The sequence below is a fragment of the Puma concolor genome, chromosome C1 (genome assembly GCF_028749965.1).
Source record: "Puma concolor isolate L17-30 chromosome C1, mPumCon1.1.hap2, whole genome shotgun sequence".
Lineage (NCBI taxonomy): Eukaryota > Metazoa > Chordata > Mammalia > Carnivora > Felidae > Puma > Puma concolor.
In genome coordinates, this window is record NC_141674.1 from 54,220,477 (window position 1) to 54,248,075 (window position 27,599).

The 27,599-nt window shown below is 41.5% G+C and overlaps 2 protein-coding genes across 5 annotated transcripts in view; both read left to right on the forward strand.

The window, feature by feature from the left end:
* The window catches only part of DNAJC6 (DnaJ heat shock protein family (Hsp40) member C6), a 153,383-nt gene extending 147,769 nt beyond the window's left edge, over positions 1 to 5,614 (forward strand). For all 4 annotated transcript variants that reach the window (XM_086717213.1, XM_086717214.1, XM_025912724.2 and 1 more), the window contains exons 17-19: positions 467 to 609; positions 2,401 to 2,577; positions 3,261 to 5,614. In XM_086717213.1, the coding sequence (XP_086573339.1) occupies positions 467 to 609; positions 2,401 to 2,577; positions 3,261 to 3,362 (422 nt within the window). In that variant the 3' untranslated portion in view covers positions 3,363 to 5,614. The remainder of the gene's footprint in view (positions 1 to 466; positions 610 to 2,400; positions 2,578 to 3,260) is intronic.
* Positions 5,615 to 10,507: 4,893 nt separating this feature from the next.
* Positions 10,508 to 26,818, forward strand: LEPROT (leptin receptor overlapping transcript). Its single transcript, XM_086717222.1, has 4 exons — positions 10,508 to 10,656; positions 15,144 to 15,219; positions 20,852 to 21,038; positions 22,691 to 26,818. The coding sequence occupies exons 1-4, from the start codon at positions 10,641 to 10,643 to the stop codon at positions 22,805 to 22,807; spliced, it is 396 nt and encodes a 131-aa protein (XP_086573348.1). The 5' UTR covers positions 10,508 to 10,640; the 3' UTR covers positions 22,808 to 26,818.
* The last annotated feature ends 781 nt before the right edge of the window (positions 26,819 to 27,599 follow it).

Genomic DNA, 27,599 nt, shown 5'->3' on the forward strand with positions numbered 1-27,599 from the left:
CTAGAGCTGTCAGTGGGTAGGACTAGAACTGGGCATGGTCAGGAAAGTGGTGGCATCCGTGGACTTCAAGTACCAAAACCCAGTGTTAGTTCCATCACTGATACTAACTAGTTGTATAACTGGGGTGGGTGGGGTGGGGGTGCATCATGAGTATTTTCAGCTATAAAAAGATGATATGGTGGAAATGGTGTTATGGAGTTGGATTTACTGTAACAATCCAGCCTTGAGTTCTAGCTTTGCTGTGGATATGGTATATGATTCTGGAAAAATCTCTTAGGTTCTTCAAGCCTCATTTTCCTCATCTGCCAAATGGGCATGACAGTCTCATACCCTACTCATTGGGTTAAGTGTAAGAGGATTAATATATGTGAAAGCACCTTGAAGACTCGTAAGTGTTATGAGGTGATATGATTTTATGTTTAAGAGTAGAGACTATAATGATTTCTTTTTAAAACTTATATTGCAGAAGGGAAACAAAAAGCAGCTGACTTTGAAGACCTACTTTCTGGTCAAGGTTTCAATGCACACAAAGACAAAAAGGGGCCTCGAACAATAGCTGAGATGAGAAAGGAAGAAATGGCTAAGGAAATGGATCCTGAGAAATTAAAGGTGTGTGAGCTCCTGCCCCAGGGTGATTATTCTGTGTGAAAAAGTCCTGTGACAAGGTTATGGGTATGGAGCCTTCAGTGTTCCTGGTTCCCAGCTTCCTCACTGCTTCCCTCCATCCACTTTCAGCCAGAGCAGTTCTACTTTTTTTTTTTTTTTAATTTTTTTTTTCAACGTTTATTTATTTTTGGGACAGCGAGAGACAGAGCATGAATGGGGGAGGGGGCAGAGAGAGAGGGAGACACAGAATCGGAAACAGGCTCCAGGCTCTGAGCCATCAGCCCAGAGCCTGACGCGGGGCTCGAACTCCCGGACCGCGAGATCGTGACCTGGCTGAAGTCGGACGCTTAACCGACTGCGCCACCCAGGCGCCCCATGAGCAGTTCTACTTTTATCTGTTTTGATTCTAGAAGTCTAGGTAAGATTGGATTTGTGGAAAAAAGAATATTTCCCTATTAAAAAAGATTTGCCAACCAGCTACTCCCAGTTTAGCTTGGAAAGAAAAGGGTGGTTTCATTATGTGGATGTATTGTGTGAGGTAGTGGAAGAGTTTTTGTAAAGATCAAGAGAATTGGAATGTTCTTGACAGACGGAGAGGTTGAATTCCTATGTGACAAAATACTAAGTATGCTGATGCCAGAATGAACTGGGAGATGGGGCTCTAATCTGTTACCTCATTAAAGGGTTTCCAAAACCAGGACTAGCACAGCCAGTCCATCTTACACATTTTGAAAAAATGTAACATATTTCCAGACAGATTTGAACATTTGTGAAGGATACATAGATTCTTAGATTCTCTTTTGAATACAATATAGGATCCTTGGTTTGCATTTACTTTTTGCTTCATGTAACACTACCGAGACTTTCTATTTCTTCCAAAGCTCTGTGCTCCATCTTGACAACATTTGTTCACTAGACAAACTCTGACAGTTTTTTCTATGGAAGAAAATAGTTTATGTCTTTTAAATGATGCTCAGTTGTTTAGTTGGTATATGGTATTTAGTTGCTTGGGAGAGTAGGCATTATTAACCTTGGCTAAACCATTCATTCACCAACATACACACTGAGCTCCTACTATGTGCTAAATGCTGGTGTGTTCTTATAAACCCTTCAACTTAATCACCTCATTTGTGCAACCTGAGAAGACTCAAACTGTGAACATTCATATTACTACTTGGATTAATTCATTTAACAGTTTTTGAGTTTTCTTTTAAAGCTGTATTTTGAAGCAGTCATGTTATTTGTCTCTTGAGTTATAGTCTTGGTAAGAAACAGTACCTCTTCTCAAACAGCTCTGCCTAATGGCAAGGAAAAACACACACACACGGGTGATTATGATAAAATATAGCACATATTAAGATAGAAACATGTTTAAGGGATTAGCCCAGAGAAATCACCCCCCCCCCCCCGGGATATTTATTTAGTGTGTGTGTGCCAGATACTATACCAGACAGAGGCAGATAGCAGAGACCAAAATGGACACGGTCTGTGCCCCCATGGAGTTCATGCTTTAGGAGTGAGATTAACTCTGGGGTGGGGTAGAGAGGAAGGGATTCAAGCTCTCAAAGGCAAATGGTATGAAATTCCTGAGCAGGCTTTTAAAGGATGGTGAAGGGTTAACAGGAAAGCCAAGGTAGGAGGTGAAAAATTATCCTAGGCAGAGAAAACAGCTTGGAGCATGCACAGTGCCCCATGTGGTTAATGTTGTTGGGGCAGAAGCCATTTCCAAAGGCTAAGTGGAGACCTTAGGGACTTGAAAACATTTCTATTTCCTAATTCCCTCTGCGTTTACAGATTCTGGAATGGATTGAAGGTAAAGAGAGAAATATCAGAGCACTTCTGTCCACGATGCACACTGTGTTGTGGGCTGGGGAGACCAAGTGGAAACCAGTTGGCATGGCTGACCTGGTAACACCTGAGCAGGTGAAAAAGGTATACAGGAAGGCTGTGCTGGTGGTGCACCCAGATAAAGTGAGTATGATCTGCCCTAGAAGAGCACTTCTCTGCTCCTTATTTCATTAGCTTATGACCATGTATTAAAACATTATACTCTCAATTTTCTGGTTATTAGGCCATTTAAATGATAAAGTCCATGGGCTAACATCAAGTATTTAAAAAAATAGTTATACTTTATGAAGCAAGAGAAGAAATTAAACTATATATTACAATAATGGAATGGGAGGGCTTTCCCTAGGTATATGATTTATCACTGACTAGTTTTTTTTCCAATTTTTAAATAAAGTTTATTTATTTATTTTTGAGAGAGAGAGAGAGAGAGAGAATGCACACACACGAGCGAGGCAGTGGCAGAGAGGGAGAGAGAGAGCGAATCCCCAGCAAGCTCCACACTGTCAGCATAGAGCTCAATGCGGAGCTTGATCTCACGAACGATGAGGTCATGACCTGAGCTGAAATCAAGAGTCGGACGCTTAACAGACTGAGCCACCATATGTGAATTTCTAAGGGGAGAGAGTTTTGGGGAGGTTATAATAATTAGGATCACATAGAGTGAGCTATAAAATAAGAAATGGCCTAATAGAAAAACATTTCAATTACTTAGAGCCCACATATTAGCAGTGAAAATTTTAATACAAATAAAATTTCAGTCTGTAGTATCTAATGTGTTTTCCTGTTCTTTTTTCTTTTTTCTACAGGCTACTGGGCAACCCTATGAACAATACGCAAAGATGATTTTTATGGAGCTCAATGATGCCTGGTCTGAGTTTGAAAACCAAGGTCAAAAGCCCTTGTATTAGTTTTTGAGCTTTTCCATTTCTGCTGCAGACCTGTGCTAATGCTTAGTGTGTGTCACAGTTCTGAAGTTTTCACAGGTGAACCAAAAACTCCAGTAACATGTATCCAGTACTAAACTGTTAAATTACTCGTGAATTAATTACTCATTGATAAGGAATGTGGATGTTTATTTCCTCAAGTCCCCAGCATAAAAGGTCCAGAGCAGGGAAGGAACTTTTAGTCAGAGGACCTTGTGGAGTTCCTACATTCCAGCCTGCCCTTTGGGGGGCAGACTCAGCATTTTGTGGGGAAATGGAAACCAGAGGCCACCAAAGGCATAACACCCATCTCATTGTATGAGAATAGGATTAATGAGCAAAAGCTATGATAATAGAAGTACATGGTGGATTTTAACTAATGGTTTTTAGATTTTCTTGGAAAGATGTCATTAAAGCCATGGCTTTACATTGACTTTAGGAACACAACCACCAAGTATTTTATTTTTGTGGAAATTTACAATGGTCTTTAGCATAATACTGTATACGTCTTTGGGTCAAGAGGACAATGTAAATTGTGGGAAGTGATTGTATTACAATCCAGTGATTGCCAACCCTGGATAAGCTAAAAATTAGTGCAAATGCTGACTGAAGAAAACAGGGACTCTGTGGAGAGAGAAATCTTTGTTCCTGGTCAGAAAGTTGGGCTGCTACCTTCCTCTCCCTAGAAAACTGTAGTTGCTTAAAGAAAATGTCTTAAGGACGTAACTTCAACTCTAAACCTGATTTGGAAGAAACTTATCATTTTGTCATAAGGCTTCATGCTCTTCCTTTTGCTTAGCCAAGAAAATATTTTTTAGCTGGAAACAGGTTGTAAAGCAGTTTGGCACACCACAACATATCAGGACCAGTGTCTAGTAAGGAGTCCCTGTCCTCTAGTTTTGTGAGTGGTTGTGGTAAGAGAGTAGAAAACAATACAACACCAGTGACGAGACAGGTGCAGTTGGAGCGGGAGAGCTGTGCTCACCTTCGGACCGGACCGAGTCAGATGGCTGGTCAGGATTTGCTTGGAGGGACCATGTTCTCCTCCCCACCTGTTGAAACTGGATCCCTTGGATTATTACAGTGGGGGTTGGTGTTTTAAAAGTAGTCGGGGGTCTACAGGAATAACATTCATGCAGGGACATCTGTGAAAGCAAAGTAAGAATGAAACCTTTGCAGACTTCACACTGGTTGGATTGCACTTCAGTGTTTTGGCTGTTCCTCATTTTGAGGGATCAGCAGTTGCCATCCCGTGACTTGAGGGGGATCTCTTTTGGTGTGCACATCCATGATGTGCATAGTATATATATGCAAAGCAGATGGGCAAAAAGATTTCCATGCTAATCTTAAAAGGTTCATGCTCAATATGGTGAAAAGCTTTCAAAAGTTGTTTTTAAAAGACAATCATTTTTTGTTCCTATTTTAATTTTCTTGTGGCAAACTGTACCAGAAAAGCAGCATGTCAAAAATACTTCATGTTCTGTATAGAAATCTCTCCCTTTTTTTCTTGCTTGCTTGCTTTCTTTCTCTTCCTCCCTTTCCTTTTTTTTTTATTATAAATATTTATTATTTATTTTACCCTTTACTGACAATGTGAAACTCACAGAAAATGTTCTCCTTTTAAATATACAGCTGTAAACCGTCAAGGTAACCATAACAAACTAGGTGTTATTTATTAACGTATTATGAAATAATGTTTGAACCAGTATGTGCTTGTCTTATTTAAAATTGGAATGTGAGACATGTTGCTGTGACCTGGTTTTTTTTTTTTTCTCATTCACATTTGTAGATATTGTGTGAACTACAGTATATAATGATAATAATTAAAAGGATATTATGTGAATGTCACGTACATTTTGAAATGATAGAACTCCATTAGCTTTGTATCATGTTTGGATAATTCATCAATGTTCACAGTTTAAAACATCATTAAACATTATGTAATTAGCAATGAGAAAGAATCTTACCTAACTTATTAAATTTGGGATTTCCCTCATCTCTTTTCCAGATACATTATAATTCTGGACCCCTATTTATCTCAAAACTCTTAACATATGCAGACCAACAGATTTTTGCATTCCTTTTAAATATCTGGTTGTGACAAAGCTTGTTGTTGATCAGATTCACTGTTTCATTCATGTTATTGTAATATATTTTTTGTTTTGTAAATAAGTTACACACAACAAAATGTGATTGGTCTAAAATATTTGTAATGTATATTAAAAGGCTCAAAAATATTTGTAGAAACCTAAGTTATTTTTGCACTAAATATAAGCTAAGTTATATTTGGGAATATAATGACAGGTTTGAGTTATACCTTCTGACATGATTTGCTTTTTAGAAAATTAACGGGAAAAGAGCATGAAAACATTTAATACATTTGCGCCGAAATGTAATCTGATAGGATTTCTGGATTTACACATTAACCACCTCCACTACCACCCTTTCCCCTACACACACACACACACACACACACACACACACACACACACACATACACACGATCATGCTACATAAACACTATGTTTCAAAAAGAATTGGCATAGAAATCCTGGTCTCCTGGATAGACTATTAATGAATTTTCAAAGCTGCGTTTGTATGCTGAGGCAAAGAAATTGATCTTGGAAGTCTGGGACTTTGTCATAGTAAACAGGACTGACCCTTGAAAAATGCAGGGATTAGGGTTTCTGACCCCACATGTAGTCAAAAATCCATGTATAACTTTTGATTCCTCCAAAGCTTAGTTAGTAATAGCCTACTGTTGACTAGGAGCCTCAATGATAACATAAAGTTGATTGACTTCATATAAATGATAACATAAAGTTAATTGACACATATACATGTATACATATATATACTGCATACAGTATAATGTTCTGTATTCGAGAATATTGTATTCTTACAGTAAGATAACCTAGAGAAAAGAAAATGTTAAGAAAATCATAAGGAAGAGAAAATACATTTACCGTACTGTACTGTATTTACTGAAAAACATCCACGTATAAATGGACCTGTGTGGTTCAAATCTGTGTTGTTCGAGGGTCAACTGTATTTCAGTTCTTAAGGATAGAAGCAGCATGTTCATTTGGAAGCACATGCTGCAAAGGAAAAGCATTTGAATCATTCTTTTACTGTCTCTGTTTGGAAGAATGTTCAAGTCGGATCCTAATGCCACTGATGAGACACCATTGTATAAGGACTGAACACAAACACTAAATTCCATAAACAGTTATCACAGCAATAGGACAGTTTCCCTACTGGAAACATCTATGGGGAAATTTAGGTCAAGTATATAGGTTTTGGTTGTTCTAAAATAAACCATGATTTGGCATAATGGTATGGTATTGGTTTGAGACCAGAAAACTACATTTAAATCCTGGTTTTTTACTTCAGGGCTGTCATATTCAACAACTTTGTTAAACTAAGACTTAATCCTATCATATGTATAATAGGGATATTGGTAGTAGCCCTACAATGGAGGCATTAGGAACTGTATATAAACTATTATCAAGTACTCATTAAATAGTAGATATTGTTAATGATCTGTAGAACACAGTGTATCCTTGCAGATCAGTATTGGGTCTGGAATTATATCGAAACCTCCAGTTGGTTGTAGGGAGTAACACAAATAGAAAAAAGCATCAAAAGAAACTTGTGCCTTGGCCCTTATTTCTATATCCTTGGAATGATAGAGTTCTGTCTCCCTAAAATGGCAGAGATTTGAATTGTAGGTTTTGTAAAGGGAATGGCTGTGTGAAAAAGGGAAGTGGTTGAGAGTTAGGGAGGGAAACTAACACTGACTAATTTCAACAGTAGCATCACCTTTGGATTTAACTTAAGCACTGATTTGAGAGCCTACCCCAGTATAGATATAATGCCACTGCATCTATCTGGCAGGCACTGCCCTAGGTGCTATTATATAGATTTGTTTTCTCATTTAATTCTCAAAAAATTCTGGGAGGCAGGTTTTGTAAATCCCACCTCAGGAAACAGAAGCATGGAAACATTTACCCAGAGCTGGGGTTTGAGGCTAGATGTTAGGATAGGGAGAGATGGTTCTATGGATGGTGAACTTACCTGTTAATTCAACCAATATTTTGTGTAAATTGTATGCAAGATACTAATAGAAATGTAAGGGAAAATCAAAATTAACAAATGGATTTGATTTCCCTGTTAAACATAAGAGGTTGTTGTTTTTCTAATTACTACAACAGATTTATGTGGAGTAGTATACGCACTGTCTGACTTTAGAGTTGAACAGTTTTGAGTTTTATCTCAGATTCTTTACTTACTAGTTCCTATTTGAGCCTCAGTTTTCCCATCTGTAAAGTGGAGATAATATAACCTACGGTGTGAGAGAACTGAATGCAAGGAGAGAATATGACGATTTAAAGTAGTTCTGAGAGAATATGACGATTTAAAGAAGTCCTAGGCAGCACGGTAGAGGACATGGATCTTATACATCCAAATCAGGGGTACGTTTCAGGTTCTAAGGTTTTATGTACTTTTTTGGGGACTCTTTTATTCTTGATGAAACATGGAATGGGTAAGTGGAAGAATAACTTTTCAGTGCAACATCTGGCAAAAGGAAAGCAGATGTTCTCAGGAGATGGTTAGAACTTCTGGAAAGATGTTTTCTCTTCATAGTGTTTAGTAAACTGGAAAGGACAGATGGTGTAGGCAGAAACCTTGTTGAGAACTGTAATATTGTGATTTATGTATGTGATCATTCAGATGACCAAAGTATATATATTTGGTCTTCATCCACAGTTCCTGGCTTACAGCTCCCCAAACCCTTAGAATTTCCGTAAATGTAGAGAGTGATAAAGATTTCATTATGTTTGGAAATCGCCTAAGGATCAGGGCTGGTTGCCAATTGAGCCAACCACGTTTTTAGAGGATTGGTACTTTCAGTCCTACCTCATGAACTCTGGGGAGCAGAGAGGGACTGGCGGTTGGCTCAATAGCCAATGTCCAATGATTTAATCCATTGTACCTATGTAATGAAGCCTCCATGAAAACCCAAAAGGACAGCATTCAGAGAGCTTCCAGTTGGCGAACACCTGGGGATGTGGGTAGAGGGGACACACCTAGAGAGGGCTTGGAAGCTCAGTGCCCTCTCCCCACACCTTGCCCTCTGGCAAGTTATTACCTGTACTTCTGATGGACTGGCTATACATCAGAGGTTCCCAGGACCTCCCCTCATGTTTGATTAGTTTGCTAGAGCAGCTCACAGGCTTGGCATTTTGGTGAAGGAACATAAGGCTGACAGGCAGTTCCCCCTGAATACTTTCACTGCTGTTAGAAAGGAGTAATACTCAAAAGCGGGAAAAAGACATTCTGAAGGATCTTGAGTAGATTGCAGGCTACAAAGCAGAGTACAATGTAATTCTGGATCTGCAAGGGTCTGCAATGAGCCGGGTATTAGCAACACAATGTTTTTAATAACTACCTTCCATCTATGAGGAGATATGGGAGGGGCTAGAAAAATGAACTCATAGGTAAACATGTTGAGACAATAATACTTGACTGTACAGTTTTGAAAAAGTAAACTTAATGGGGATCCTGAAAGGTGGCGGTGATGAGAATTTGTACTTCTCAAGCAGCCAAAGGAACCCCTTTATCTTTCAGTCTCTTTGAAAATTAAGAAAAAGCAATAGAAAGGGGGCAGTAGTTCCTGGCTACAATGAGGCATAAGTGGCCTGTAACCCAACCTCCTCCAAAAAGCTGGCAAGCCCTACCTTTTCTGAGCCTCTTTCCATTAAGGTAAAATAAAGCACTTGGATCAAATGGCTTTTAAGATCTCCTCCAGATTGTCCCCACCAAGACAGAAACTCTCTATTCCCGTGAGGAAGAGTAAGTACAAAATGGCCCTCTGAGGTTTAAATTGGTCTTAGTTACCTGCAGACTTTGAGGTCCCAAGGTGTAAGAATAATAACTATTTAAAGGTTCATGAAAGCTTCAGGAGCAAAAGAGGTTATTGGTCTTTGTGTCTCTAAATAAACCAGGGTGTAAGAGAGAAAACGAGTGTTTGAAAAGTGCTAAAGTTCATATTAAGCAAGGCAAGTCCATCTTCGGAGAAAGGTCTCCTACGGACTTGTTCTCTGGTGCTCCCACCCCCAGCTAAACCGGCTGCAGCCACAGCCTTGTAAACGCAGACGGGGAGGCGCGCGCGCGCACACACACACACACACACACACACACACACACAAAAGCATCTTGGGGCTCAGAGAAAAGTGCTGCTCAGTAAACGAGTGTCCTTTCCTTCGCTAACGGTTGTAATTTCCCCCCCTTCCCTCTCCCCATTTTCTCGGTCTCCACCCTAAGGCCGAGATTCCTTGCAGCCAGGAACCGCGATTGCTGGGCCTCTGTAGCTCAGGACCTGCACTGGTTTGGCTGCCTTGGAGCGTCTTGGCCCGCGGACCCAGCAGTCCCGGAGGAGCCGAGGCCCCAGCCGACAGATTGAAAAGGATGGGTGTAGGGCAGGTTAAGAGATTATGCGTAGGGCTCAGGATCTGGGAGAAAGGCTCCGGGAACAAGACCCGGTTTACAGGCTGAGAGTGCATTTCCGGGGCAAGCCCAGGACCAGGATCACGGGGTAGGCGGAGCTCTGCGAGCCGGGGGAGGAGTTGTGGACGATCTGGGCGGGGTCTTGCGTGGCGGGAGTGGGCTTAGGACCTAGAGGGACGGGGCTCTGAGTGGAGGGGAAAAGGCGATCGGGACCCTCAGGGCGGGGTTCTGAGTGGCGTGTCAGGGAGTAATCGGGACTGGCAGTGGCGGGGCTGTGCGTGGTTGGAGTAAACTTGGAGCCCACAGGGACCCGCAAGGGCCCGGCTCTGCGTGGCTAGCTTGGACAAGCAGGGGCGGGGCTCTATGTGGCTGGGTAGGTAGGAATCGCGACAGGCAAGGGGCGGGGCTCTGCGTGGCAGGGCTGGCCGAGATGGGACAGGCAGGGGTGGGGCTCTGCCAATTGGGTCTCCGACGAGCAGGGGGCGGGGCTCTACATCGCGTGGCAGGCGGAGATGAGACCAGCAGGGGCGGGGCTATGGGGGCGGGGCTGGAGGAGCTGGAACCCGCAGGGGCGTGCTCTGTGTGGCGGGGCGGGAAGGATCGGAAACGGCAGGGGCGGGGTTCTGCGTGGAGGGGCGGGGTTCTGCGTGGAGGGGCGGTCCCGGGGCCCGTGGTGCGACCCCGGGCCGGGTCTGGGCGGCCGGCGGGCCGTGGCAGGAAGCCGGAAGCAGCCGCGGCCCCAGCTCGGGAGACATGGCGGGCGTTAAAGGTAGCTGGTCCTGCGGTGGGGTGTCGCCGCCGTCCCGGGCTAAGCCTGGAGCTGCGCTCTCAGCGTGTGGGCGGGGAACGGCCTCCCCCAAGCCTGCCGCTCTCCCCTTCTCTCCGGGGGCGGAGGAGGCGCTCACCCTCTTCCTTCGCCCCGCGGGATGCGGGTGGAACCTCACTGGTCTGCACGCTCCTGCCGGTCTCTCCGGGACCTTCCAGGCGAGCCAGGAGCGGTGCCCTTCTTGGAGACCCGGGTAGACCAGGAGCATCACCTCTAGGCACCTCAGTACTTCGGAGCGTACCCCCGCCCCCATCTCTGCTCAGTTTTAAACGGACTGGGTTTCCATTTCCCGACTTGTCCACCCTGACGCCTCTCCTCCCTCTTCCTGCCGCTCCGCAGTTTCCAGTTTCTTCTAGAGCAGCCATTGTCTCCAGTCTTCTCGGCCCCGGGGTTCTTAATTCTTTCGGTACTGATGAGTTTTCCTAGTTGGGCAGAGTTGACTGCAGGCAACAGAAAGCCCACGGAAATGCTGTATTTCTCATAATTGTGGAGAATAGATTGGGTGGAATGTTATCGCTGCTTTCTTTAGTGTTTATTCATCTATGGACAGACAAGAAAGCAGTGTTTGTACAACTACAGGGGCAGTTGAAAAAGGAGGTACCAAGAACGCCGCTTCCCTTATCTGTATGACTTTAGAGAAGTGGGGGGTGGCAGCGGTAGGAGAGGCTATTGGAAGGCTTCCTGTTATTTTGGTAGGAAACCATTCGATTTCTGATGTTTGAATAGAGTAGTGTAACTTGTTTCTATGTTGGAGTTAACTTCCATCTTTGGAATTGGTAACCAAAGATCTTCCTAGTTAATCAACATCTGTTATAAACATGTATACGATATATTTGCATGCATGTGTGTGCACTCTGAAATTTATCTGAGTATGTGAGCTATTAGCAGACACATTGTATCATTATTTCTGGCTGACTTTTATATTCACCATCAGTTTAGTAAATGTGATTTATTTGGACAGTGTCCAGTGTGTAACGTGTCCATTTGAAGACAATGCAGAAAAGGGGTGACCGATACTATCCCAGTACTGGACTGCGCTGTGCTTAGTCATGCCCAGAAACTATCAAGTAATGATACTGTTTATGTGTGAATGTGTTAGAAATTGTGATGTAGTGAAAAGGAAGACCATGAAATGGAAAAGGACTAAGGGAAGGAAGCTACAGATAGTTCACTAAGGGGTGAACTATCTTACAGATTGAGGGACCATTGTATGCCTGTGACTTGGGATAAAAAGATAAAAGTTATTTTTGGGTGACAAAACTGGAAATGATTATATTACTGATGAAGTGTCCAAGGTGTCCTTAGATAACAGGAGGAGCACAAAGATGGTGTTATGGATTAAATTGTATCCCTCAAAAGGTATGTTCAAGGTTCTAACTCTCCAGTATCTGTGAATGTGACCTTATTTGGGAATAGAGTCTTGGCAGATGTTATCATTAACTTGATGATGATACTGGATTAGAGTGTGCCCTAATCCAATGACTAGGGTCTTTATAAAAAGGGGGGGGGTCAGAATTTACACATGGAATCACAGGGAGAACACTGTGTGGAGACAGAGGCAAAAATTGGACTGATGCAGCTAGAAGCCAGGAAACGTCAAAGATTGCCAGCAACCACCACGAGTTAGGAAAAAGCAAGGAAAGATTCTTCCTTAGAGCCTTCAGAGGAAGCATGGTCCTGCCAATACCTTGATTAGAGACGTCAAGCCCCCAGAAGTGTGAGAAAATAAACTTCTGTGGTTCTAATGGTCCAGTTTGTAGTACGTTGTTAATGGCAGCCCCAGGAAACTAACACAGATGGGATAACTTAACCCTGCTCTGGGGAGAAAAAGGCAGTTCTTGAATTGAATCTAAATCTAAATCTAAATCTAAATCTAAATCTAAATCTAAATCTAAATCTAAATCTAAATCTAAAAAAATCAGTAAGGTGTCACCTGGCTAAGGAGGGAGCAAGGACAGTTTTTCCAAGTGGGGAGAATTGTGCCGGATCAACTCGTAGGCTGTGAAAGTGGCTGTGAAGGGGTGACACCAGCGTTGTGTATTTGAGAGATCGCTGTCTGCTGTGTGGAAGATGGATTGGAAGAATCAAGGTTGGAGGCAGGCATGAGATGGTGAGGGCATGCACCAGGGCAGTAGTAGAGGGTTCAAGAGAAGAGGGTGGGTATCTTAGTCCTTTAGGGCCGCTCTAACAAAAATACCGGAAACTGGATGGCTTACAGAGCAAACATTTGTTTCTCAATTCTGGAGACTGAGAAGTCCAAGATCAAGGTGCCAACAGATGCAGGGTCTGGTGAATGTCTGCTTCCTGGTTCATAGACATCTCACTGTGTCCTCACATGGCAGACAGGGCAAGGGAGCTCTGGAGTATCATTTATGAAGGCACTAATCCCATCCATGAGGGTCCCACCTTCATGACCTAATCACCTCCCAAAAGCTTTAAGTACCATCACATTGGCAGGAGGATTTAACATGAATTTGGGGAGGGGACACGCTCATTCAGTGTATAGAGGTGGTTTTGAGTGACACCTGGGAGGTTGAGTCACCTTAACTTGGTGATCTTCTGTAAGACAGAAGGTGATGATAGTGTTGGTTGGTCTTTCAGGATAGAACTTAAAGGGAAGAATGTGTTTGGAAGGAGAGGGTGGGATGTTTGGGTTTTATACATGTCAACTTTGAGGTCCTTGTTGGCTACCTGGGCAGAGAAGTCCAGATTGGAGTTGGAGGTGCAGGCCTAGGTCCCAGGACCTGTTCTGGGCTGCAGCATCAGATGTGGCTGGGCCCTCGTGATACTAGGGAACTTTGGGTCAAACGCAATGTCTCAGCAGAAGGACAGTCTAAAGAAATGAAGTTGGATTCTTTGTTAGCTCCAACTTTAAAATATGGCAGAGGATGTTGATTCCCCCCAAAAAGAAAAAAGAATCAATCAACTGGAGATACATTTGTGAACGTTGAGAGATGGGTGTCACAGACCGGAAAGAAGAGGTCTCTGGTTCCTAGCTTTGAAGAAGGGAGTGATACAAAAGGTCAGGCACAGGGAAGGGATAGTGCCAACCAAGAAAAGACCATCTGTAATGAAACAATATGCGAAAAGTTCCTTTTGTACATTTTTCTTTAAAAAGTGACATGTACGACATGGAAGAGTACAAAAATTAAAATTGGCAGTCTTGTGCCCTAACGTCTGTATACTTCCAGATGTTTTTAAAAAGCACCTTCGCATCTTCCTATAAAACAGTCTCCCTAAATCTCTTAAAGTAAAAGGAAGCAATCAAAATGTTAATTAATTTAGTGAATGACTAATTGTGAGTATTAGGGATTTTTTTCAGAAGAAAATTTGGCTAAATTGTGTCTGATGCTTTGAATTTATACCTTTAGCAAAGAATATTGCTAAAATGAGCAAGTCAGCATTTATTTATGGAACACCTTCTTTTGCCAAACACTTCACATGGATTATCTCCTTTACTTCTCATAAGCTGCATAAGGTGGCACCATTATTCCCATTTTATAGGTGAGAAATTTGATTGAAAGAGGTTCAGTTTCTCTCCAAGGTCACACAGCCAGTTGGTGGCAGTGTTGAGATTTGAACCCTGTTGGTGACTCAGAGCTCAGGATTTTTTTTTTTAACAGCCTTGATACTCTGTCTCCCACTCAGCAGCATGACAAGGACAAATAACGTTCCTACCCCCTCAGTGATTAATGTTGAACAGATGCAGGGAATAAATATTTTATTTGGTGGATACTACTTGGGAGTCATTTTCTATGAAAACATGAAAGTAGTCTTCAAATACTTGAAGTACTGGGGTTGGGAGAGACAGAATGATCAAAGGGCATATATATATTACAGTGAGGCAGTTTTGGATATAATTTGAAGAAAGGATTTTCAGCATTTAGATACTATCAGAAGGAAATGATATGCCTCAGGCAGTAGTGAGTTCTCTTCACTGGAGTTGTGCAGACAAGCTGGTTGGCCTCTTGTGACAAATAGAGGGAATTTATATATTAGATAGGGGTTGGAAAATGCTTGAGACCTTTCTCACCTAGTGATTTTAAAGTGGTGGACACAGGCAGTCATTTGCTAGTCAAATGTGATGTCAACTAATGAAATAAATCACTACATTTGCGTAAATTGGGAACCTTTTACTTCTTTAAGTGAATGTTTTTGTTTAAGATATAACTCACATACCATAAAATTAACCTTTTAAAAGTGGAACATTCTATGGTTTTTAGTTTATTCACAAGTTTGTGCAACCGTCGCTACCATTTAATTCCAGAACATTTCACACACAACCCGCCCCCCCCCCCCCCCCCCCCCCGCCCAATGCCCCAGAAGAAACTCCATACCCATTAGTAGGCACTCCCATTCCTCCCCTCTTCCCTCAGGTCCCTGGCAACCACTGATTGGGACCTTTTAACTCTTGGTTTTATTTTTCACAGCTCTTGTGGCATTATCCTTCAGTGGGGCTATTGGGCTGACTTTTCTTATGCTGGGATGTGCCTTAGAAGATTATGGGTAAGTGTTCATTTCAAAAAGAACTATTCTTGTTTTTGTGCGTTTGTCACTGTTCCTGTGAGTGTTAGCAAGTTTAGTGAATTTAGCGCCGGGCTCTAACCAATGAGTTAGTGAAGTCCAGGTCCATTCGTGGGTCAGTTATATTTGTGCAGAGAAAAGCTCTTTTTAGGCTTGATGTATTCATTTAGTAAGCATTTCTTGAACACCTACTCTGCACCCGCTGGGGATATAAAAAGGAAGAGATACAGTCCTGTCCTCAAGGAGCTTGCAATTTGAGTTGTGCCTGAGAGGCAGACAGGCGTCGGTCTAGTCCAGAAGATGACAGCTGTAGTGGAGACATGTGCACAGTACACGGAGAGCTTTGAGAAGGTGTATCTGAGTTTCTCTGGGAGAGTCAGGCAGGGCTGCAGAGAAACGGTTGTCTTTAAGCTGAGACTTTGTGTCTAAATAAGAGTTTGTGGGGCTGATGAGTTAGGGGAGGGCATTCCAGGCAGTGGGAACATTCACCAAAATGTGTTTATTCAACAACTCTTGGTTGAGTGCTTACCACATGCCAGCCACTGTTATGGGAACTGGAGATTAAGAAATAAGAACAAAGGTCCTACTCTCAGAGTCTGTGTTGCAATGGGGGAGATGGACACTAAACAGATTTAAAAATGTCCATTCTATCAGAGGTAGAAATGTTATGAAGAATAAATGATAAAGGGCACAGAGACTGGGGAGAGGGTGGTCAGGGAAGGCCTCTCTGAGAGGGTGACTTGTGAGCAGAAATGCAAAGAAAATAAGGAAGCAGGCCATGCCGGAAACTGGGGAAGGAGGACTTCAGGCAGTAGGAAAGTCATATGCTCAGGCCCACAGCCATTAAGGCATAGAGACTCTCCAGGAAACCACATGTGGTTCATTATGGTAGAGCATAGAGTGTAGCTGGGATGAGCAATAGAAGGGTTGGTCAAGGATGTAGAGTCAATCAGTCTTTAGGGCACTGTATGCCATGTAAAAGAGGTCAGATTTTACACTTCAAGCCATAGGAGCTGGAAAAATATCCTGAGAATAGGTTTGGAGGGTTAGGGGGTTTCTGTTTGAAAAAAGTCAGTCTGGCCAAAATGTAAGAGTGGATAGCAAGGTGCTGAGACTGCTCTCAGGACACGCAGTAGGGCACTACTGTCATAAAGCAAGCAAAATGTCGGGCTGTGGTAGTAGGAATGAAATGAAAGGAAAGAGAGAGATCTAGGTGGCAGAACTAACAGGTTTTGTTAACTGATGTCAGGGTTCAGCAGGGGGAGAGGGTTCTGGGATGCCTCCCAGGTGATTGGTTGAGCATCTAACTGCACAGGAGATGCTGGGACTAACTTAAACCAGCTGGAGCTAGTTGTTGGGACATTTGATGAGTTCAGATCTCTCACCCTAGTCCTGGCCAGAGATTGTCTAAACACAAGAGGGAGCCGGTTGTAAGCAATAACTTCTATTTGTCCAGAGTGTTTGCAGTTGTTACCAGAGTCTGGTTTTTAAGGATATAAGGTATTATCCTCATTTCTAGCTGGGAAACAAAAGCCCAGCGTGGTCAAAGACTTAACCCAAGTCACACAGCATTAAGTGGCAGAGACTGGACTCATGTTCTCACTCTCTTGACCATTATTCTACAACCAACTCTAAATCCAGGTGTTCTAATTCTCTAAGATCTCTATAAGGTTTTAAAAAAAAAACGAGCCATATACTGGTACTACAAAGAAATTAATTTTATATTTAATGATGGTGACCCAGGATTATCCTGTACATCAGGAGTCGGCAAACTGGCCCACAGGCCAAACATGGCCTGATGCCTGTTTTTGAAATTAAATGTTTTATCAGAATACAGCCACACTCATTTATGTACCATCTCTGGCCACTTCTGCACCACAGGGGCAGAGTTGTGTAGTTGAGGCAGAGACCCCGTGACTTGCAAAGTCTAAAATATTTACTATTTGGCCTTTGCAGAAAAAGTTTGCCAATCTCTGGCCTACACGTTTTCTGAATAGTGTATATTTAATACCCAAATTTTGTATGTAAACAAGGTTGCTTCTGCATTAATAGTTCTCATAGTTGAATATTGATCGCTTACTATGAATGGGAACACAGTGCCTTAGATTGTCGTACAGAAAACTCTCACTATATTCTAGGAAGTTAATAATTAAGAGCTCCTGGCTGTGGGCATGTCAGGTCATAGCTGGGTCTCTTCCAGACCTCTTCTTGTCTCTGTATCTGTGTTTCCTCACTGGTAAAATAAAGGCTTTGAACTAGATAATCTCTAACAGCCCCTTCAACAATATTATTTGGTGATCCTTGAAACCCACTATAATCCCTATAGTTTAGAATTAGGAGTTAGAATTCAGTGTGTACATCTTGAGTCCTCTTGATGAAGGGCATTTCCCCTTCTTGCTGTTTGGTTGCCGTCCCGTACTCCTAGATCTGTGGCTGAAATAAGCTTTCATTACAGTCTAGCTTTGTCACAACTTCTGCTTAGAGGTGCTGACTGTCGGGGTGGCCCTCCGTGTATTACTGTGATGTGGATATTTTAAAGTGAATAGAGACTTTCCTTTTTTTTTTTTTCTCTCAAGGAATGAAGCATAATAAACATCTGACTGATGGAGAAAAATATTTTTGAAGTATTTATAGAGCAAATGTAATTGAAAAGCAGATGACAATTTTTAATAAATACAAAACATTAAAATTTGGGAAGAAAACTTTTTTGCATTATGGTATTATTATGTCTTACAATAAAGATTAGAGTATATCTAAAGTTTGTACTGGTAAGCATATTTAGTTTTATGATTTCCATACTTAAAATTCATTTTGTTCATTCAGTAAGTGGTAATGGAATACCTCATCTCGGCCCTGGGGATAAATGGTGATTGATTGAGACAAATTAGATTCTTGTTCTCATAAGCAAGGAAATATCAAATAGGGATAAATGCTGGCAAAAAGTCAAGAGGGTGATGTGCTCAAGGGTAACTTGAAGTATTTAAAATGGATGGTCAGTCTTATTTCACTTAACATAATATCCTCTATGTCCATCCATGTTGTCTCAAGATCTTGTTCTTTTTTATGACTGAGTAATATTCTGTATTCCATGTATATCTTCCTTATCCATTCATCTGTTGATGGACTCTTGGGTTACTTCCATATTTTGGCTATTGTAAATAATGCTGTAGTGAACATAGATGTGCATATATCTTTTTTGAAATAGTGCTTTTTTGTTTTCTTTGGGTAAATATGCAGTAGAGGAATTCCTGGATCATATGGTAACTCTCATTTTGTGAGGAACCTCCATACTATTTTCCACAGTGGTTGCACCAATTTACGTTCCCACCAACAGTGAATAAAGGTTCCTTTTTCTCCACATCCTTGCCAACACTTGTTATATCTTGTCTTTTTTTTTTTTTAAGTTTATTTATTTATTTTTGAGAGAGAGAGAGAGAGGAAAAGAATGAGCAGGGGAGGGGCAGAGGGAGGGAGAGAGAGAATCCCAAGCACGCTCTGCACTGTCAGTGTAGAGCCCAGCATGGGGCTCAAACTCATGAACTGTGATATCGTGACTTGAGCCGAAGTCAAAAGTTAGATGCTTAACTGACAGAGCCACCCAGGTGCCTCCATGTTGTCTTTTTTTTTTTAATTTTTTTTAATGTTTATTTATTTTTGAGAGAGAGAGAGTAAGTGGAGGAGGGGCAGAGAGAGAAGGAGACACAGAATCCAAAGCAGGCTCCAGGCTCTGAGATACCAGCACAGAGCCCGATGTGGGGCTTGAACCCACGAACCGTGAAATCATGACCTGAGCTGAAGTCGGACACCCAAACGACTGAGCAATCCAGGCGCCTCGCCCCCATGTTGTCTTTTTGATACTAGCCATTCTGACAGGTGTGAGGTGATATCTTACTGTAGTTTTGATTTGCATTTCCCTGATAATGAGTGACGTTGAGCATCTTTTCATGTGTCTGTTGGTCATCTGTATATCTTCTTTGGAAAAATTCTATTCAGGTCCTCTGCCCTTTTTTAATTGGATTATGTAGGTGTTTTTTGGTGTTGAGTTGTGAAAGTTCTTTCTATATTTTGGATATTAGCCCCTTTTTGGATGTATCATTTGTAAATCTCTTCTCCCATTCAGTAGGTTGCCTTTTCATTTTATTGATGGTTTCCTTCACTGTGCAAAAGCTTTTTATTTTAATGTATTCCTAGTAGTTTGATTTTGCTTTTGTTTCCCTTGCCTGAGGAGACATATCTAGGAAAATGTTTCTAAGGCTGATGTTAAAGAGATTACTGCCTGTGTTTTCTTCTAGGAGTTTTATGATTTCAGGTCTCACATTTAGGTCTTTAATCCATTTTGAGTTTATTTTTGTGTACGTTGTAAGAAAGTGGTCCAGCTTTGTTCTTTTGCATGTAGCTATTCAGTTTTCCTACTACCATTTATTGAAGAGAACAAATTGGGGTTGGGCAGAATGTGAGGGCAGTGGGAGATGCAGGCTTGCAGTCATGGAATGACTAAGTCACAGGGATAAAAGGCACAGCATAGGGGATATAGTCAGTGGTATCATAATAGCAATGTATGGGGACAGATGGCAGCTACACTTGTGAATATTGCATATTGCATAGAGTTGTCGGCATCACTGTGTTGTACCCCAAAAACTAAAGCATCAACTATACTCCAATAAAAAATAAATAAAATTGAATGATCAGGGACAGCCACTTTTAGGAGGCCTCTCAGCTTAGATTGCACAAGAAGGAGCCAGCCAACGAGAAGACAGGGAGGAGAGCATTCTGGGCAGAGGGTTTTGCTAGTGCAGAGGCCCTAAGATGGGGATGAGCTCAGAGTGTTTCAGGAACAGAAAAAAGGCTGGTGTGGCTACTGACTGAGTGTATAAAGAGAAGATGGCACAATGCAAATGGGAGAAGTTGGCCAGATCATGGAAGGCTTTGTAGGCCAGGGAAAGGAATCTGGGTTTTACTAAGCCATTGAAGGGTTTCCAACGTGTATACACTCAGAAGATCTCTGTTGAGTTAGTGGGTTCAAAGTGGGTGCACTGTCTTGCGTTCTATAGGGAAAGCAAAGGTGACTGAGTGAAGATTCTGCCTTCAAGAAATTACAGCTCAGGAATAACAGAAAACAATAAAGATTCTTGATTACACATTGTGTAGTTTTTTTTTTTTAACACAGGGTAAGGTATCTACATACTAATGGACTAGTAATTTTTAAAAATTTTTTAAAAATTTATTTATTTTGAGAAAAACAGACACAGCACGGGCAGGGGAGGGGCAGGGAGAGAGGGAGAGAGGGAGAGAATTCCAAGCAGGCTTCACGCTACCAGCACAGAGCCTGATGTAGGGGCCTGAACCCACGAAACTGTGAGACCATGACCTGAGCCGAAACCGCGAGTCGGATGCTTAACTGACTGAGCCACCCAGGCATCCCTGGACTAGTAATTTTTAATCATTGCACCTTACCTGTTCCTGGTATAAATCATCTCATGTATGAGCATTGACCATTAAATTAATAATTGTTTGTCCTAGACGCTGAAGATAATTCTAACTTTGAAATGGCAGCATGTCTTTACAATGTAACCGTAACTTTTCTTTTTGGGTTTCTTCTGGGTCCATCCGACAGCGTTTACTGGCCCTTGTTTGTCCTGATATTTCACGCCATCTCTCCCATCCCCCATTTCATTGCCAAAAGAGCAACGTATGACTCTGATGCCACAAGTAGTGCCTGTCGGGAGCTGGCATATTTTTTCACTACTGGAATTGTTGTTTCTGCCTTTGGATTTCCTGTTATTCTTGCCCGTGTGTCTGTGGTAAGTTTTGTTTTCTATTGTTTTGCTCGGTTGTTGCTGAGTTTACTTCAGAACATCAGTTTCACTGCCATTGCTTAGGCTTAATTCTCAAATCCAGATGTGTTTGTAGTTTCTCTTTTCCATTTTAGATCTCCCTATCAGTGCCTTGGCTATGTTTTCAGAATGCTTTCTTTGTCTCTCTCACAACTTTTAGCCGGGGCATGTGATTTCTCGCTCTTTAAACTGTTTTCTGGAATTGTGCTTATCAAATCCTTGCCTCTTAGGGCGATCCACAGAGAATGTAATAGCAATGCTTTTCTGGTTCCAAAATGAACATCACATCAAATTCTTCTGCATATAGGATCGTGAACACAGTTTCCAACTCAATACTATAGACATATTTTAAGGGACACCTACATGGTTACAAGAAGATACAGTGAATAAGATGCCATCTTCATATCCAGTATAATTGTTTTCTTTTTGTCTCCAAAACACACATTGTGGGTATAATTTATTCACTTCTTTCTTTTTTAACGTTCACTGCTTTTCATGCTACTTGCTTTTATTCCCCCTAACTACATACTGTTTCAATTTCATGAAACTCTTATTTGGGGCATTGGATCTTGGGGACATCTGCTATTTGTAAGATACCAGGAATAAGAGCCAGACATTGTCTGTGTCCCAGAGGCACAGAAACTAGCCTGATGGGTAAGTACACTATGAATGTATTATGTGTGATAATTGAAACATGATCACACCACCATAGGAGCACCAGGAAGAGAGAAATTCCAACTGGCATTTGATGTAGGCCTCAAAGGCTAAATAAGGTTTTGATTCAAGTAGGGAAGGCTGTTCTATGGAATGGCACCCAAGTGTGAAAATGCAATATGTGGAATAAATAGCAGTTCAATATGGCGGAGTCAAAAGGACGTGATTGAGAAGGAGGCTAGAAAGGTTGGGGAAGCCCACTTGCGCAGGCTCTTGAATGCTATGCCAGTTTGAACTCTATTTAGATGAGAAGCATTGGAGCTTTTTGAATGCAAAATCTTCAAGACCTTACTCTCCTTGTGCTGTAGACTAATATTTAAGTTTGGCTGTAAGGATTTCTGTTTTATGAAGAAACTTTCATTGATGTTTTCTTTCTATTGCTTAAATTAAAACAAAATGCCCACTAGAGGGTACTCTCATCCCCTACTGCGCCTCTGTAGAACCATCTGCCACGCTGGGAAGCTGTTTTCATTTGTATGCAGATTATTATTTAAAGTCTGTTCTTGCCTAGAAAAGAAACAGACCAATCCATAATTCTCTGCAACTCCTGTTTTCCTGAAAGGAGGCAATGGGTATAGATCTTTTAGTACCCGGTATTATAATTAGACCCTTTATATTCTGGGTGCTTTTATTTTACTTAAGGCAATCATTGTCTACTGAAAACATGTTGAGAAATATGTCTAATGGGGAAAATGATAAGGATGGTACAGACTTAATTATCAAGCATCACGAAGTAATTAGGCTAATTACTGAATAGTTCACTGTCTCCTGCCTGTTAGGTTATTAAGCCTTTTAGCAGTTTTATGTAATATTTCATTGGATGATTCTAATGCAGAAAATAACAGATTTTCAAAGAGTATGATATGAAGAAAGTAAAGATTTAATCCTCTTTCCTTGTGTTTCAGATCAAATGGGGAGCCTGTGGCCTTGTGCTGGCAGGCAATGCAGTCATTTTCCTGACAATTCAAGGTTTTTTCCTTGTGTTTGGAAGAGGAGATGATTTTAGCTGGGAGCAGTGGTAGCACTTTATTCTGATAAATTGCATTTTATTTCTTAGAAGTCATGCTATGTGTATTTGTGTGCACATGTGGCCTTTTACTATGAAATTTCCTATGCTATTTTTTTATACCTTTATATCATGTTCACTGTAAGAAGGACTACAGGAGAGAAAGCTCAGTTTTGTTTCCAGCTAATAGACCTCTCCATGTACTCAAGTTGAATTCTTTTATTTGTTTGGCTCTTCATATAGTCATGGTGCTCTCAGAAGATATATTAACACAGTCTTGTACACAGCCGTTCACTTGTGTGATGCATTTACATATTTTGCCTGGGGATGAGTGTGGGTAAGCAGACAGCACTGGAGCAAGTCTGTTCTACTCAGGACTTCCAAGATATACTTGTGGCCCAGAGAGACAGAGCGGCTCCCTCTTTGTGTTGTAGACCCTTGCCTCTCGAAGTGTGGTCCATAGAGCACCTGGCATCTCTTAGGAGCCAGTTCATACAGAATCAGAGGTTCCCCCCCCCACCCCCCACCACAGATCCAGTGCATTTTAGATGAGCTCCCAGGTGAATTACATGCACATTAAAGTTTGACAAGTGCTGTCATAGGGGAATAAGTATCACCTCTAGTGTCCTTGTCTTCCCTTTGGCCGAACCTCTTAACCTCTCTGGGTATTATCTGCTCGTTTGTAAAAATTGTTTCACCTGCCTTCATGTTGAGGCCTACTTCAGAGTCTCTCTGGTATTTGTGAAATGTCCAAACCTGTATTGTTCCTCACATTTGTGGAATTGTTCTCAGTATGGAACAGTTATGTCTTCACTGTCTGAAAGGCAATAGCTCTTTTCACAGAGCTGGGGAAACAGAATAACTGCAAAGTAACAGAGTAACTGGGCTGTACCGAAGGAGGCCAGGCTGGAACCAGTCCCTGCTTTAGCAGGGGGGCAAGAGCAGATAGGTAATACTTTCTAACTTCCCTTTATAATCACACACTTCTCCCCAGCTCCTTCTCTGTACTGCGTTCCACCTCCACCCCCCCTCCAAACCAACACACTCCCAGCAGTTCTGATTTGCCTTTACTTCCTCACGGCTCTGACTTTTCCTTCCTACAGGAACAGGAGCCAAGTAAGCAAACAGAGGGTGCCCAAAGACGCTACTTACTGTCTTTCATGCCTTGTAGATCTTTTTATATATATGTATAAAACCCCTCTGCCACTTTTAAGTGAATCATTGTGAGTACATGCCACGCTAGATCCTGTAGTCAGTTTTTCTAGCTCAGCTTTTCGTCCAAGATCTATAAAGAAAAATATGGGAACTAGAACCACTTGATGAGAATACAATGATTTTAAAGGATTATTAATGTGTGATAACTGACACGCATTGAAAACACTAAAATTTTGAAGTTTGGAATCTGAGGAATTAGCATATCTTTTCGTATTCTGGAATGATCTGGGACTAGGAGAAGATAAAATTGAAACCTAAAAGGATAATGTGCAGTTATATTGTGGCCTTGTGCATAATTTTATGTTTTCTTTTTTTTTAATATATGAAATTTATTGTCAAATTGGTTTCCATACAAAACCCAGTCCTCATCCCAAAAGATGCCCTCTTCAATACCCATCACCTGATTTTATGTTTTCAAAGTTCTTTGTACATGTAGAATTGTTGACGTTATTTCCAATATTTATAATTAGAAAAATTATATAAACACTTTATAATTTTAGCCAGCGTTTTTAATAACACTTGCACTTACTTTATTGTAATAAATTTCTCTTTAACACAAAAGAAAGTTTAATTTCAAAAGTCTTTATTCTGATGTAGCCTTGCTTAAAAGATAAAAAAAAAATAAAGTAAGAATCTCTTGGTGTTCTGAAATGGGTAGTTTGAGCAATACAGGAATAGCACTACATTTTAAGATATCATTTTGAATGTCTAGTTGGCTTGTAATAGCATTTCTTTTCCTAAAACGGAAACAGTGTTTAATTTATACTCCCTTTGACAAAAGTATCTTTGTTGCTTATACATATTTCATATTTCAGATAACCAAGGTAGCCTTAATATGTAGCCTTAAATAAAGCATTGCCTCTTGATTGTACTTCCAGAATGATATAAAGTACACATAGAGAATATTGGTAGCCATTCCCTAATAATGGAATGGTTTATTGAAGTGATAGATTGTTGAATTTGCTCTGTGTCAGAAAACAAACATTTATTTTTAGTGCTTAAGTGTCATTATAGATGCCAGTGGGAAGTATTGCTATGAATGTACAATACAGAAGTTTCCTTTTGATGACACACATGTTGGGCATTTCTTTTTCCTTATAAAAAGTTCATTTTTTTTTTTTCCTGTATGCCATAGAAAATATTTTGGAGATTCAAAGCACATTGCTTACATTCTAAAACTAAGAATACACATAAAGAATTGCTGACAAGTAAGTAATCTTATGAGGAAGTTCTTTATCATGTTCCAAACAACTGGTTTACAGGCAGACTTTGAAACACTTTCGCACAGCAAGTGGGAGGCTGGTGATTGAGTGCCCAGGCCAAGCCTTCTGAGGGAGGCTTAACCCTGATGTAGTTGACTTACAATGCTCAAGGTACCTGCCTGAGTTTTGGGTCTTGGAAACAGGGTAGTGTGGACAGGGTGGAGAAAGGAAAGCGGAAGTTTCCACCTCTTTTCCTAAGAACAAAGGTCTTCAAGTTTTGCAGCACTTTCCATCCCCTAATGCCCTTGGGGTCCAAGTACATTCCCCTGAGTTTTGTTGGCCTCCTCTCCTGACAAGGGGCCTTCCTCCCAGCCTGCCCCACCTCCTGGGGCTCCTCATTTTCCCAGATCACCCATCTCTCTACTTCTACCCAGTCCATTTTCTTATTATAGCTGATACAGTGCAGTGTGAAGAAGAAAGCAGTCTGGTCTACCTCTTTCCCAGAAAGAAAGGAGGACTTGTGCTCATCTCCCCCTCATCTGGAGCCCTTACCAGTGCCCCCAATGTGTGGTGACCACGCCTGTGGCGGCTGCAGTTCTGCAGGGGAATGCCTTGGAACCCAACGGCTCATTCGCAGAAAATGGTAGTGTTTCCAAGTACAGTGAAAAAGTATCCCAGCAGTTTATAGAAGGGTAATATATGGGTTAGGGGCAAACCTCTCATTCCTCATCCCTTCCTCTGGGTGGGTTCTCAGCTGGTCGTACTTTTCATGGTTGTTCCTGTTCCTCCACTTGTGGACTCACAGATTTTTCTTACAGTCCTCAAGAAATCTTTACCTCTGAGGTATTCCCTTCATGAAGACTCTTCTAGAGGCCACAATGTTTCATTAAGTTAATACCATTCCTTATACTCTCAGGGAAGTGCTTAGGAGATGTCACAAAAATATGACAAGTTTGCGGGGCGCCTGGGTGGCGCAGTCGGTTAAGCGTCCGACTTCAGCCAGGTCACGATCTCGCGGTCCGTGAGTTCGAGCCCCGCGTCGGGCTCTGGGCTGATGGCTCAGAGCCTGGAGCCTGTTTCCGATTCTGTGTCTCCCTCTCTCTCTGCCCCTCGCCCGTTCATGCTCTGTCTCTCTCTGTCCCAAAAATAAATAAACGTTGAAAAAAAAAATTAAAAAAAAAAAAATATGACAAGTTTGCAAAAAATCCAGATTTTGCACCATAATTTGACCAAATTTTATATGGATGCTAGCATTTTCCAAGCATAGTAATTAGTTCACAACTAGAAATTGTTATTTCTGTAAATGGATGTAACTTGTGTGTTTTAATTTTTTCCCCCATTCTGCCTCATGAAATACCTTATTTGCAAAAATCCCAGTGCATAATAGCTCATTATGCTCTTAGAATCACAAGGTGCTTTGTAGTGGCCATGCTACCAGAATAGAGCAGTGATACGTGTAACCCCAAACATGATGTGAACGATCTCCAGGACTGCTTTAGGTTGCATTATATATGTATGATGAGGACGATTATTTTTTAAATAAAACTTGTTATTTATACTTTCACAAAGACTTATGTACGTTATTAAATTAAAATGTTTAATTTTTAGCAGACTGATTTCCCCAGTGTTTTTGTTTCGATAATCTTAACGTGCGTGTGACTAGTGTTGAGCCTGTACTTACTGCGGTTGAAGGAAGCCGTCCAGGCATATGCACAAACTGGAAAGAACCCAGGCCCTAATTACACCTGTGTTGTGGCTCACAATCCTGTGGGGAGACGTGGCTGTCGGGGCGTGCTTAATAATTCGCTGTATTGGAAAAGAGAGAGCACTTGATACTTTAAAAACACGCTGTACATACCCTGAAGAGTCTTTTTTTGTGCACTACAGAAAAAGAATGAACTGATGTAAAATACTACTTAAGGAGTAATGTATCCTTTTGCACCGAACGTTTGGGGAAGAGCTGGTGTCTTTCTCACCGGGTGGGGGGGTGGGGGTTAGGCAGCTAGGTGACAAACGGAGCTGGTTATTTCTTTGTTTTGCCCAACTAAGTGTAAAGCTAAAGTTTTAGTAGAAATTTAATAATACCAACATACCTATAAAATGCCGATAAAAAGAAAAACAGTTCCCAATGAAACTTCTCTGGTCCAAGGGTTTGTACATACGCATTTTCATTTAGAAAGCACACTGGATGCATGGAGATTCCTCTGGGGCTGGGAATGGGTGCCTGGAGAAATCACGCACCTGGTATTTATCAGCATCTCCTGTTTTGAGATTAAAAAAAAAACCAACAACAAAAAACAGCACACTTTCCTATTTGTTTTTTGTTAGCTAAATGTGAATAAAAAGGTCTTGTCCGGTAATTGTAATTGGAAAGTTATCTTCTCCTTTGTA

Excerpts from the sequence above, each read along its gene's own strand:
- LEPROT (XM_086717222.1), top strand. Across the intron at positions 15,220-20,851 it reads TGTGCCTTAGAAGATTATGG|CGTTTACTGGCCCTTGTTTG; the intron begins GTAAGTGTTCAT and ends TCCATCCGACAG. Across the intron at positions 21,039-22,690 it reads TTCTTGCCCGTGTGTCTGTG|ATCAAATGGGGAGCCTGTGG; the intron begins GTAAGTTTTGTT and ends CTTGTGTTTCAG.